The following is an 11,636-nucleotide window of genomic DNA, read 5'->3' as shown; positions in this document are numbered from 1 at the left end:
GCTAATGACGCAATAACACTAATTCTAAAAATTGCGATCAACTTAACATAAAGTCTCTAGATGCACCTATCCTTCGAACGTCACTACTCAGGCCCAGTTGACCTTATCCCTCCCTACCACGAAGTGGTTTGGGCCTCAAGTTGGGAAGACCAGTTTGTGTCCCCAATTGGAGGTCATTTAAAATTGACTCCCTCACCAACGGGGGTTGGTCCAAGTGGTAAGCAGTTTTGTCCGCTTAAGCAAGGTTTCGGTATCGAAACCTCGTGGATGTAAAAATTCCCTGAGAGACTCACCCACCACAGCCAGGTGTGCGACCCGAGTTGCACACACCGGATTAGTCAGGGCAAAGCCTTGAAAACCGGGATTGGGAACAAAAAAAAAAAAAAAAAAAAAAAACTGACTCCCTCAAGCCCATTAACATCTTGATCCCTAATTAGACCCACGAACCACAATAAGTGCTTGACTTGTTGTTCTAAATGGAGCTTGACTCAAGATATAAATTGACTATAGTGGTGTTCCCATCCTCTTAATGTGGTCCATGGATGGCTAAGAGGTCATTTTCAAATTTGGCATCATGCTACATGTTGAGAGAAAATGAACCCAATGGGCTTGACTCTTTGAATTGACTATGCATGGTATGAATGAGAGGGGTTCTTTGTAATCCACACGCTTGTATTGTTGTTGGCTTGTCACTATCTTCTTGAGTTGATGAGGTCTATGGGCTAAGAGATGATTTTTAAATTTGGCAACTGACTTGACTTGTATTGTTGGTGGCTTGTCACTATCTTCTTGAGTTGATGAGGTCCATGGGCTAAGAGATGATTTTTAAATTTGGCAACTGGCTTGTATTGTTGGCTTGTCATTATCTTCTTGAGTTGATGAGGTCTATGGGCTAAGATGATTTTCAAATTTTGGCTAGGCAACAAAACATGTTGGAATCTTGATGTCTTGCGTGGGTCACGCGTTAATATATAGGCCCATTTCTACCCAAAAAAAAAAAAAACACGTTGGAAGAAAAATGAAGCAAATTGATTTTACTGAAAACCGTAAACAGTGGGGCTTGACTCTTTGAGTTGACTATGCCGCTATGCATATATGATATGAATGAGAGGTTCCTTGCAATCCACAAACCTATATTGTTGCTGCCTTCTTGAGTTGATAAGGTCCATGGATTAAGAGGTGATTCTCAAGCTTGGGCCCTTGGCATCAATGTGGTCATTTTCAAAGCTAAAATCAACGTAGTTCGACTAATTAATTGATTAATTTAATAACCAATCATCCATGAAATGAGGATTGCTACTTTTGAATTAATGGAGTCCATGAGGCCCTTCTAGTTGGTTGTGGTCTTGTAAGCAAGGAACTTTTTTCGCCCCCCGGCGAACCGAAACTAGGGGGCGAAACGATATCGACGGGATATTGCCAAATAAATCGACGATATCGACGGGATATCGACGAATAAATCGACGATATCGACGAATAAATAGGCGATATCTTGTTTTTTTCTCGTCAAACCGGCGATTTCCAACGATTTCCAGCGATAAAGCCACCGTCACAAGCCGACTTGCAAGTTGAACACCACTATCCATGGAAGATTTTCAGGCAAAGATGGAGAAAGAAGATGGAAGAAGATGAACACTATATACATTTTGAACCACGTGAACCACACACGTGGTCCATGTAAGACCACAAAATTATTAAAAATAAAAATAAAAAATTGACATCTCTTACCTGACTTGATGAGTGAGAGACATGATTTGATTATTAGACATTACTTTTAATATTTTAAAACGTTTGTGTCATCAGACTATCAGTCATCACTAACGTTTGCATATTTATAATATATATATATATATATATATATATATATATATATATATATGCATTTTATATATTATATATGATTATGATTTGACTAATCGTCTTACCATATATTATTTTATATATTTTTTAAACATGATGTTTGACGTTTTAGAGAAACGGTCAATTTACTTTTTACCTGTCAATGTCGCTCTGTCAATTATTAAAAATTTAAAACTTATAGTGTCATACACTCATACATATTTTTAAAACGAACGAAAGTTCGTTCTTTGCTTGTAATTCGTGTTTATAATTAATTAAGTCTTCTTCTTTCCAAAAAAAAAAAAAAAGCAAATGAATTTTCTACGCTTATATTGACTTGATTTGCTTAGATTTATATATATATATCTTACACAGTTACATATTATTATACCTAAAATTTTCTTTGATCTTCAATATCCATAAGCACTTCGACCAGTCATGGGAACCTCTTGTTTTCCTTCTTTTGGGGTGATTACAACAACAATTCTCATGAGTATTTTATACTTTTGTTTTAGTGTTTATGGTTCCAAAAGCTGTTTGATAGAGGAGAGGGCTGCTCTTTTACAACTGAGAGATTCTTTCAACTATCCGAATAGTTATATTTTTAGTGATTGGGTGGGAGATGGCTGTTGTGAATGGACTTCATCTATAGAATGTGATAATACATACCACGTGATTGGTATTTACATTGAATCTCCTGGAGAAAGAGAAGTTCAGTTTGAGAAATGGTACCCAAATGCTTCTTTATTTACTCATTTCAAGGAGTTAAAATATCTATCTTTACGATACATTGACATTGGAGGTTGGATCATGCCACAAGGTATGTATAGATCTGCCATTTCACTCAATAGATTATGAGACTTTTTGCATCTCGATTGATTTTGAATTTTTATTGCAAACATTAATAATTGCTAAGATGCAGCATTATGTGAACTACACAATCTCAAATCATTGGATTTAAGTGGGAACAGTCTAGATGATGGAGGCCTTCCAAGGTGTCTTGCACATGACCTTCCATCTTTGGAAGCAATTTACTTAGATGACAATTCTCTAAGCCTATCATCTCCTTTATTATCAGGTAATTGTGATAAGGATGACTGACATCTCGTTTTTGCCCAATAATTTCTGAAATTAATTCATTGAAAATTCTACCTAACTATTAATATATTGTTCTCTACCAATTGATCGAGTTACTTATGTTGTTGCACGTATAATGTTAACTTGGGCCTAATTTCATTCATGTCGTTTGTGGTGGTGGTACAGCGTTATGTGGATTAAAGAACCTCCGCTCATTGGGTTTAAGTTCTAATATTCTTAGTAATGGAAGTCTTCCGCCTTGCATGTTGGATACTTTCTCTACTTTAGAAAGTCTCGACTTATCCAATTTTACTCTTGAAGAATCGTCTAATGTCATAACAGGTACAAGTAGCAAAAGTCTTTATCTACAAGCAATTTTTTTTCCTAGATATTTTTAGTTTTACCATAAAATCAAAGAATTTTATTTAAGTATATATCGATGATCTTTTAATGTATCTTCATGTATTTCAGCATTACACGGAGCAAGAAATCTTCAAAAACTGAATCTAAGAAGTAACAATCTCAGTGCTGGAACCGTGGGAGGTAGAAAATATTAAATCTACAATCTTGAGTGCATGGTAGAGATAGAGAAACATTTGCTATCCATTATTACCAATTAATACAAGTCTATCAATAAAATATCATAAATGATCACTTTTTGCTTTATCTCTTTTTATGTACACTTTCATGTGCAGCATTATGTGGAGTAACAATGGATCTCCGGAATTTGGATTTAAGTAATAGCTATCTAAATGTGCAACATATACCACCGTGTCTACGACAAAATCAATCTTCTTTGGAAAGTCTTGCCCTCACAAATGTGACTTTTGCCAAACATTCAAGAGCACTCTTAAAAGGTAAATATTGAAAGGATTATATATGCTCTTTTTGAATTATAAACTCATTGTAACTTGATCAATATGTGATACATGGTATATATACGTCGTGTGCATTACAGGACTAACATGTGGGTGGAAGAAACTCAAAATGTTGAATCTAAACATGAATGATCTCAGTGATGAAGACTTACCTTCGTGCCTATTCTATAACAGCTCCATGCTCGAAGGATTAGACTTGTCATCCAATAATTTAAGTGGTTCACTTGGCTTCTCAAGAGGTACATATCAATGCATTAATTAAGAGACACATTAGTTTATTACAAGAAAAAATAAATTATTAAAGTTCTTTCACTTGCGATTATATTATAAAACTTAATTCAATCTCCATGAAGACTGAAGTATATATTTACGTTAATTTCAATCACAATTTTTTGGACATGACTAGACAAGTTGGACTGGTCAGATTTGTTTAGAAGCTAAACCAGCCTGAGGTCTATTTATATTTTGCCCAATTAAGTCTGGCCCAGCTGGTTTGGCCTTTACTCTCAAATTGAAATTCGTTTATTTGTATTAAAAATTGTACCAAATGGATTTTAGAACCTCATACTAGCTAAACACTATTGTTGGCTAAGGATCTTGGGTTGATCGATATTCCATTTCAATTGTGGGTTCTTTCTAGCTTAGTTTGGTCTGGTTGTATCCTACTTGAATCTTTACAAAATAAATCACTGGAGCCTTATTTATGAAATTAAATATAGTGTTTGATTTCTATGATTCCATTGATGAAAGTATCATATATTATTTCAATTTTTCATTCAACAGGACTCTGTAAACTAAGGAAGCTACAACAACTGGATCTAAGCATGAACTCTTTACATAACATCCCTTGGACATGTCTGAGCCAATTAGATTCTTTGGATACCCTTTATCTTTTTCGAAACCAAATAGCAGGCACCATTGCAGCTCCTCTTATTTCTAATATGACTTCTCTTTCCTTCTTTGACCTTTCTGAAAATAAGTTGGAAGGAGTGGTTTTCCTCTCTATGTTTGCTAATCATTCAAGACTTACTGGTATTGGCCTTTCAAACAATAGAGATTTGGAAGTTGAAACTGAGTACCCAACATGGATTCCATCTTTCCAATTATCTTTCTTAGGCTTGGACAATTGTAAACTCAGGACCATTCCTCACTTCATTTCCACCCAATATAATTTGTATGATCTATTTTTGTCGTACAACTCACTTCAAGGAACAATCCCGTCTTGGCTGTTTTACAATGCTACTCTTTATTTTTTGAACTTGAAGGGTAACCAATTGCATGGCCCATTTCCTTTGCCTTTTAAAAATGAAACATCAAATCTTGGAGATCTTGACATCTCTGACAACAAAATCCAGGGGAAACTTCCTAAGAACATGGATGTGCTTTTTCCAAATCTACTATTTTTGAACCTGTCCACAAACAAACTTCAAGGTCGCATTCCTTCTTCGTTTGGCTATTTGAATGTCCTAGGAATATTAGACTTGTCTAATAATTATTTTGTAGGTGAGGTACCCCATGAACTAACTCAAAACAATACTTCCTTGTTATCTTTGATTCTATCAAGAAACAATTTGCATGCAATGCCAAGAGTTATGAATATGACAAATCTTAACATCTTGCGTCTTGATGGTAATCTCTTCACACGACCCTTCCCTATCACTCCATCAAGTGTTCCCTCACTTGCGATTCTTGACATAAGTGGAAACTCCATTTTTGGCAGCATTCAAGATTGGTTGTTGCCCACTACCCTACCAAACTTGATATCTCTTCTTATGAGAGAAAACCATTTTGTTGGTTCTCTTCCACCATCATTGTGCCAAATGAACAAATTACGTGTGTTGGATCTTTCGGATAACAATTTATCTGGAACCATACCTTCTTGTCTCAACAACATCACCTCGTGGTTGAAGGAATCCGAGGTGGATGTGACTGGACTCAATCTTGGGCTAGATTTGTTCTATATAAATTTTCTCACCAAAGGAAATTGGTACTCATACAAGGGTCGTCCTCTTCACCAAATGACAGGAATTGATTTATCTCTAAACCAATTATCTGGTGATATACCTTCTCAAATGGGAGAGCTAGGAGGCTTGCGTTCACTAAACCTTTCTCACAATTCTCTAACGGGTGACTTGCCAGAATCCTTCCAGGGGTTGAAACTGGTGGAGAGTTTGGATCTGTCCCACAACATGTTGGTGGGAATAGTACCTCCTCAAATGGTTCAACTCTCTTTTCTATCCACTTTTAGTGTGGCCTTCAATCAACTCTCAGGAATGATCCCATATGAGAATAATTTTGCTACTTTTACAAAGGAAAGCTATGTTGGTAATCTGGGACTTTGTGGACCTCCAATTGAAGTCAATTGTTCAACGCCCCAGCCACATCAGAATGAATACAGGGAAGGTGACGATGAAGAACAAAGTTTGTTGGACAACAACTTATTTTTCTATTCTTATGTGGCTATTTGTTTTCTCTTGGGATTCTGGGCTATTGTCGCCCCTCTTCTTCTCAGTAAAAATTGGCGTCGAAAGTACTACAAAATTGTGGATAGATGTATTGATTGGTGGAGCCAAAAGATGAAGAGACTTTAGCTATTGCTAAGTTTCATTTGCTGCTTAATTTTCATTGTTTGTGGCTTTAGATTTATTATTTAAAAACTGTTAAAGTCAATCGTGTTGAATACCATGCATTCAATTTTACAATTTTGATAGCAACTCTAGACAGCCGATGTCACCACCGAGTTAACATTTTGCAGGGCAAGACGTGATGGGTACAAAGGCATATGATATTTTGGTCATAAAAATAATTAATCTATACTATAATTATTATCTTATAAATCTGTGGGATCTTTCTTGGGGTCTTCTAGTTTTCATTTTTTTGGATTTATTATTTAAGAATTGTGATTTCTATACTGATTAATCTGTAAATTTATTTTGTTACCTTTTTCGAATAAAAGGCATGGACGTAAGGGTAAGTAAAGAAACTTATTAATAGCCAACGTTTCTCTTTGTTCATTAATAATGAGTTGCGTGTGGAAAAAGGTTAGGCTATTTATGCAATATATTGTAATAGTCAAAAATTTTTTTTGGTAAATTGTAATAGTCATTTTAATTTTGTATGGAATTTAACATGTAATTGGGCTCTGTTTACTAAAAAAAGAAAATGTTTAATTGCGCTCCCAAAACCCAAAATGCCTCTCTTTTTTGTTTATGCATTCTTGGATTTGGGTTAGGATTTGAGCCCATGGGCTAAGCTAAGGTTGAGAACTTCCTTTGAATATCACTAAAACGATGGGGATATGGTAATACCCCTCTTCGGCAATTATTATCAGACTAATTAAATTATCTGATAAAGTTACTTAGGTGTATTTGTTTTTTTATTTTTGAGAATTTTTAACTTAAAGATATGTGAGTACTTTTCTAGATTTTCTATGACAACGACAATGCATTTTTCCAACTAACTGAGATTGGCAACATGGATCATTGCCTCTCAATCAACTTTATTTTAGGTCATACTAGATAAAGGCCTACCCTGTGTATATCATTTCTCACTACTTTTAAAGAATTTTTTTTGTCTTCTAGATTTTTATTAAAATAAATAAAAAAGGAAAACTAATAATGAAAAAATGTAAGAAAACCTAAGACTAACTAAAACAAGTAGAAAAAAAATAAAAATTGCTAAATTGAAACTGCTACACGTGGCCTAAATCTAACGCAGCTAGCTACCTCAAAGAAAATTCCATGGGAACAGACCTCATGAGGACTCTCGGAAGTCTACCATTATTTTTCTTCAGCTAACTCCAAATCATGTGTAGGATAAATAATAAATATGCTCGTAGTTCTTCAACTATCTTGATGCATAAGCTACTACTAACTTGAGCTGGGTTAATCGAATATTATATGATGAATTCAAGATCAAGCCTAGAGAGAGATAATTTGGTGACACACATGCAAAGGTACCCTACAAAAAGATATCTACGTGGCAATGTACTTGACAATTTTTTTTTTGGGGGCAGAGAAGCTCATTCAAATGAGAATTCCTGTGTTAGGAGCTCATTTAAAACTGACTCCCTCAAGCCCATTAACATATTGATCCTTGATTAGGCCCACGAACCACAATAAGTGCTCGACTTCACTTCTTGTTCTAAATTGAGCTTGACTCATTCGATCTATAAATTGACTCTAGTGGTGATGTTCCTATTCTCTTAATGTGGTCCTTGGGTGGCTAAGAGGTGGTTTTCAAATTTTCACATCAACCTACATTTTTCTTAGGCAACAAAATACGTTGGGAGAAAAATGAAGCATATTGATGTTACAAATTAAAAACCGTAAGCAATGGGGCTTGACTCTTTGAATTGACCATGCATGGTAGGAATGAGAGGGGTTCCTTCTTGTAATCCACACACTTACATTGTTGGCTTGTTTCTATCTTCTTGAGTTGATGAGGTCTATGGGCTAAGAGATGATTTTCAAATTTGCCAACTGGCTAGGCAACAAAACGCGTTGGAAGAAAAATGAAGCATATTGATTTTACTAAAAACCGTGAATAGTGGGGCTTGACTCTTTGAATTGACTATGCATATATGATATGAATGAGAGGGTTCCTTGTAATCCACACGCTTATATTGTTGCTACCTTCTTGAGTTGATGAGGTCCGTGTACTAAGAGGTGATTCTCAAGCTTGGGCCCTTGTCATCAAAGTGGTCATTTTCTTGAGCAACAAAATACTGTGGAAGGAATGAGAAATATGTTAACATTATCAAAACCCATGAGCAACAGAGCTTGACGAATTAATTAATTAATTAATTTTCCATGAAATGAGAATGGCTACTTTTGAGTTAATGAGGTCTTTCTAGTTGCCTTTGTTCTTGTAAGTTGTCTTTGAAATGAAAATAAATGAAAAAGAAGAATCCAGATGAATTTTCTATGTTTATGTTGACTTGACTTAACTTGGCTAGTTGGCTTCCTTTATATATATCTCGCCATCGTGTTATCTATTATTATTATACCTAAAGTCTTCTCTGGTTTCAATATCCATAATCTTTTCGACTAGTTATGGGAACTTGTTTTTTTCTTCTTCTTTCGGTATGATTACTACAATAGCTTCCATGAGTTTTTTATGTTTTTGTTTTAGTGTTTATGGTTCCAAAAGCTGTTTGAAGGAGGAGATGACTGCTCTCTTGCAAATTAGAGATTCTTATCTCAACTTTTCTAAGAGTTAAGTTGCTTCTAATGACTTGGTGGGAGATGACTGTTGTGAATGGAGTTTTATATACTGTGATTCAACATACCATCATGTGATTTCTATTGAAATTTATCCAGACTATGTAAGAAAAGTTCAGTTGGAGAAATGGTACCCAAATGCTTCTTTATTTACTCATTTCAAGGAGTTAAAATATCTATCTTTACGATACACTGACATTGGAGGTTGGATCATGCCACAAGGTATGTATAGATCTGTCATTTCACTCAATAGATTATGAGACGTTTTGCATCTTAATTGATTTTGAGTTTTTTTTATAAATATTAATTATTGCTAAGATGCAGCATTATGTGAACTAAGCAATCTCAAAGTATTGGATTTAATTAAGTGGGAACAGTCTAGATGATGGAGGCCTTCCAAGGTGTCTTGCACATGACCTTCCAGCTTTGGAATCAATTTACTTAAATGACAATTCTCTGAACTTATCGTCCCCTTTACTATCAAGTAATTGTGATAAGGATGATTGTCACTTAAGTGATAACTAGTCTTTGCCCAATAATTTATGAAATTAATTCATTGAAAATTCTACCTTGTTATTAATATATTGTTCTCTACTAATTAATCGAGTTACTTATGTTGTTGCATAATGCTAACTTGGGCCTAATTTAATTCTATGATCTTGAGTGCATGTTAGAGATAGATGAACATTTGCTATCCATTATTACGAATTAATACAAGTCGAACATAAAATTATAAATGATCTCTTTGCTTTATCTCTCTATGTATGTTGGATTTAAGTATCTAATGTTCTTAGTAATGGAAGTCTTCTGCCTTGCATGTTGGATACATTCTCTACTTTAAAAGGAATGTCTCTTGTGACTTATAAAATCACCAATTTTACTCTTGAAGAATCGTCTAATGTCATAACATGTACAAGTAAAGGAAATCAAAATGGTTTCTCTAGAGGACATACCAATGCATTAATTAAGAGTTTCATAACGTACTAGAAAGAAGATCATTTTTCTAGTTTATATTATAAATATAAATTTTTGGGATGAATTATATTATCATCTTTATTCCCATAAAGTGTCAATTTTTTGCATGTTTGGTAATTACTATGAGACTAGAGTCTGCATTTAATTATGAGTATTATGCCTAGTCGATATTCCAGCATTACTGTGGGCCAGCAAGCCATTTGGCCCAGTCGTAACCTAAAAAATGAATCGCCATAATCTTATTTGTGAAATTGAGTAGCATGTTTAATTTCCATTTTTCCTTTGATGAACCATGGGAGGCTCTCTTTTTTTTTTTTTTTTTTTTTTTTTCCCGCCGGGCCCCCCCCCCCCTCTATAAAATATTGAATCTACAATGTGAGTGCATGTTAGAGATAGAGAAACATTTGCTATTCATTATTATCAATTAATAGAAGTTTAACATTTGCTTTGACATTTCTGAAAATAAGTTGGAATGAGTGGTTTTCTTCTCTATGTTTGCTAATCTTTCAAAACTTGAAGTGATTGACCTTTCAAACAATAGAGATTTGGAAGTTGAAACCGAGTTTCCAACTTAGGTTCCGTCTTTTCAGTTACATTTCTTATACTTAGACCATTGTAAACTCAAGACCATTCCCCTCTTCATATCCACACAATACAATCTGTATTATTTATATTTGTCATACAACTCATTTCTCATTGGAGTCAACAGTTCATCATCATCCAAACCAGACCATAGTGAACACCAGAGAGTTGGTGATGAAGAACAAATCAAATAAGTCTTGTCAATAACGACCTATTTTTCTATTCATAGGTGGCCATTTCTTTCTTCTGGGAGTTTAGGACTTTGCTGCTCCCCATCTTTTGAATAAAAAGTACTATAAAGTTGTTGATGGATGTATAGAATGGTGTGGTGACGAGTTCTTTTAATTATCATGAGGGCAGTGATCTAGTGGTCCCAAGCTCACTCCCAAGTCTCTTCTCTTCTGTTTCTCACATTGGGCAGTTGTGTGTTTTTTGGCTTGGGCATGAGATCACTGTCGGCTTCTGTGGACTATACTAGGCCTCTAGTACGGCTTCGCTAACAAGGCCTGTGCTTGCGTTGCATTCCCGCTTTTTTCGTAAAAAGAAAAAGACGAGGAGTTCTTTTAATTTGATGTTTGAATTATATGAAAAACCAATGATTACTAATTAATTATTACTTTGCCAAAAGAAAATTAATTAATTTGGATTTTTTTTCTTGTAAATAAATTAGAAAGAAAATGCCAATGCATGGTCGATAGAGTGGTGATAAGGAAAGAATAAATAAAGCGCGAGCCAGTTCGGTTTGAGCCCAGTCCGACCAGATCGGAATCAAACCAATTCGGTTTGAGCATTGTCCGATCAGATCGGAATCAAACCAGTTCGGTTTGAGCCTAGTCCGACCGACCAAGACAAGGTCGGTTGAATAGTTACAAAGGCTGAATAACAAGGTAAATTTGAATAAGACTCTAGTCAAAGAAACAATATTCAGTCAGGACTCAGCTACTCATGTTTGAGTAGGACTCAATGACTAAGAGTCAGATCATAACCTAAATATGGTTTGAGTCCCACTCAAACTCATGAAGAGAAAAGCTATAAAAAGGTATGAGAACACAAGAGAAAGGTA

At 35.0% G+C, this 11,636-nt stretch overlaps 1 protein-coding gene across 1 annotated transcript; it reads left to right on the top strand.

Moving 5' to 3' along the window:
- Positions 1-2,246: 2,246 nt before the first annotated feature.
- On the top strand, positions 2,247-6,644 carry LOC149021555 (receptor-like protein 56). Its single transcript, XM_089149777.1, has 8 exons — positions 2,247-2,659; positions 2,762-2,917; positions 3,103-3,258; positions 3,388-3,459; positions 3,612-3,773; positions 3,875-4,033; positions 4,283-4,285; positions 4,578-6,644. Exons 1-8 carry the CDS (start codon positions 2,278-2,280, stop codon positions 6,383-6,385), a joined length of 2,898 nt encoding a protein of 965 aa, XP_089005903.1. The 5' UTR covers positions 2,247-2,277; the 3' UTR covers positions 6,386-6,644.
- Positions 6,645-11,636: the final 4,992 nt, after the last annotated feature.

This window comes from Hakea prostrata, chromosome 3 (assembly GCF_041222555.1).
Source record: "Hakea prostrata isolate BN-2017 chromosome 3, UWA_Hpros_2, whole genome shotgun sequence".
Classification (NCBI taxonomy): domain Eukaryota; kingdom Viridiplantae; phylum Streptophyta; class Magnoliopsida; order Proteales; family Proteaceae; genus Hakea; species Hakea prostrata.
Note: the sequence above shows the minus strand (reverse complement) of the source record. Positions and strands in the feature narration are given on the sequence as shown.

Bases quoted from the DNA above. Each gene is read 5' to 3' on its own strand.
- LOC149021555 (XM_089149777.1), top strand. From the start codon at position 2,278: ATGGGAACCTCTTGTTTTCCTTCTTTTGGGGTGATTACAACAACAATT. The intron at 3,259-3,387 runs GTACAAGTAGCA...CATGTATTTCAG, and splicing joins ATCGTCTAATGTCATAACAG to CATTACACGGAGCAAGAAAT. The intron at 3,774-3,874 runs GTAAATATTGAA...TGTGCATTACAG, and splicing joins TTCAAGAGCACTCTTAAAAG to GACTAACATGTGGGTGGAAG.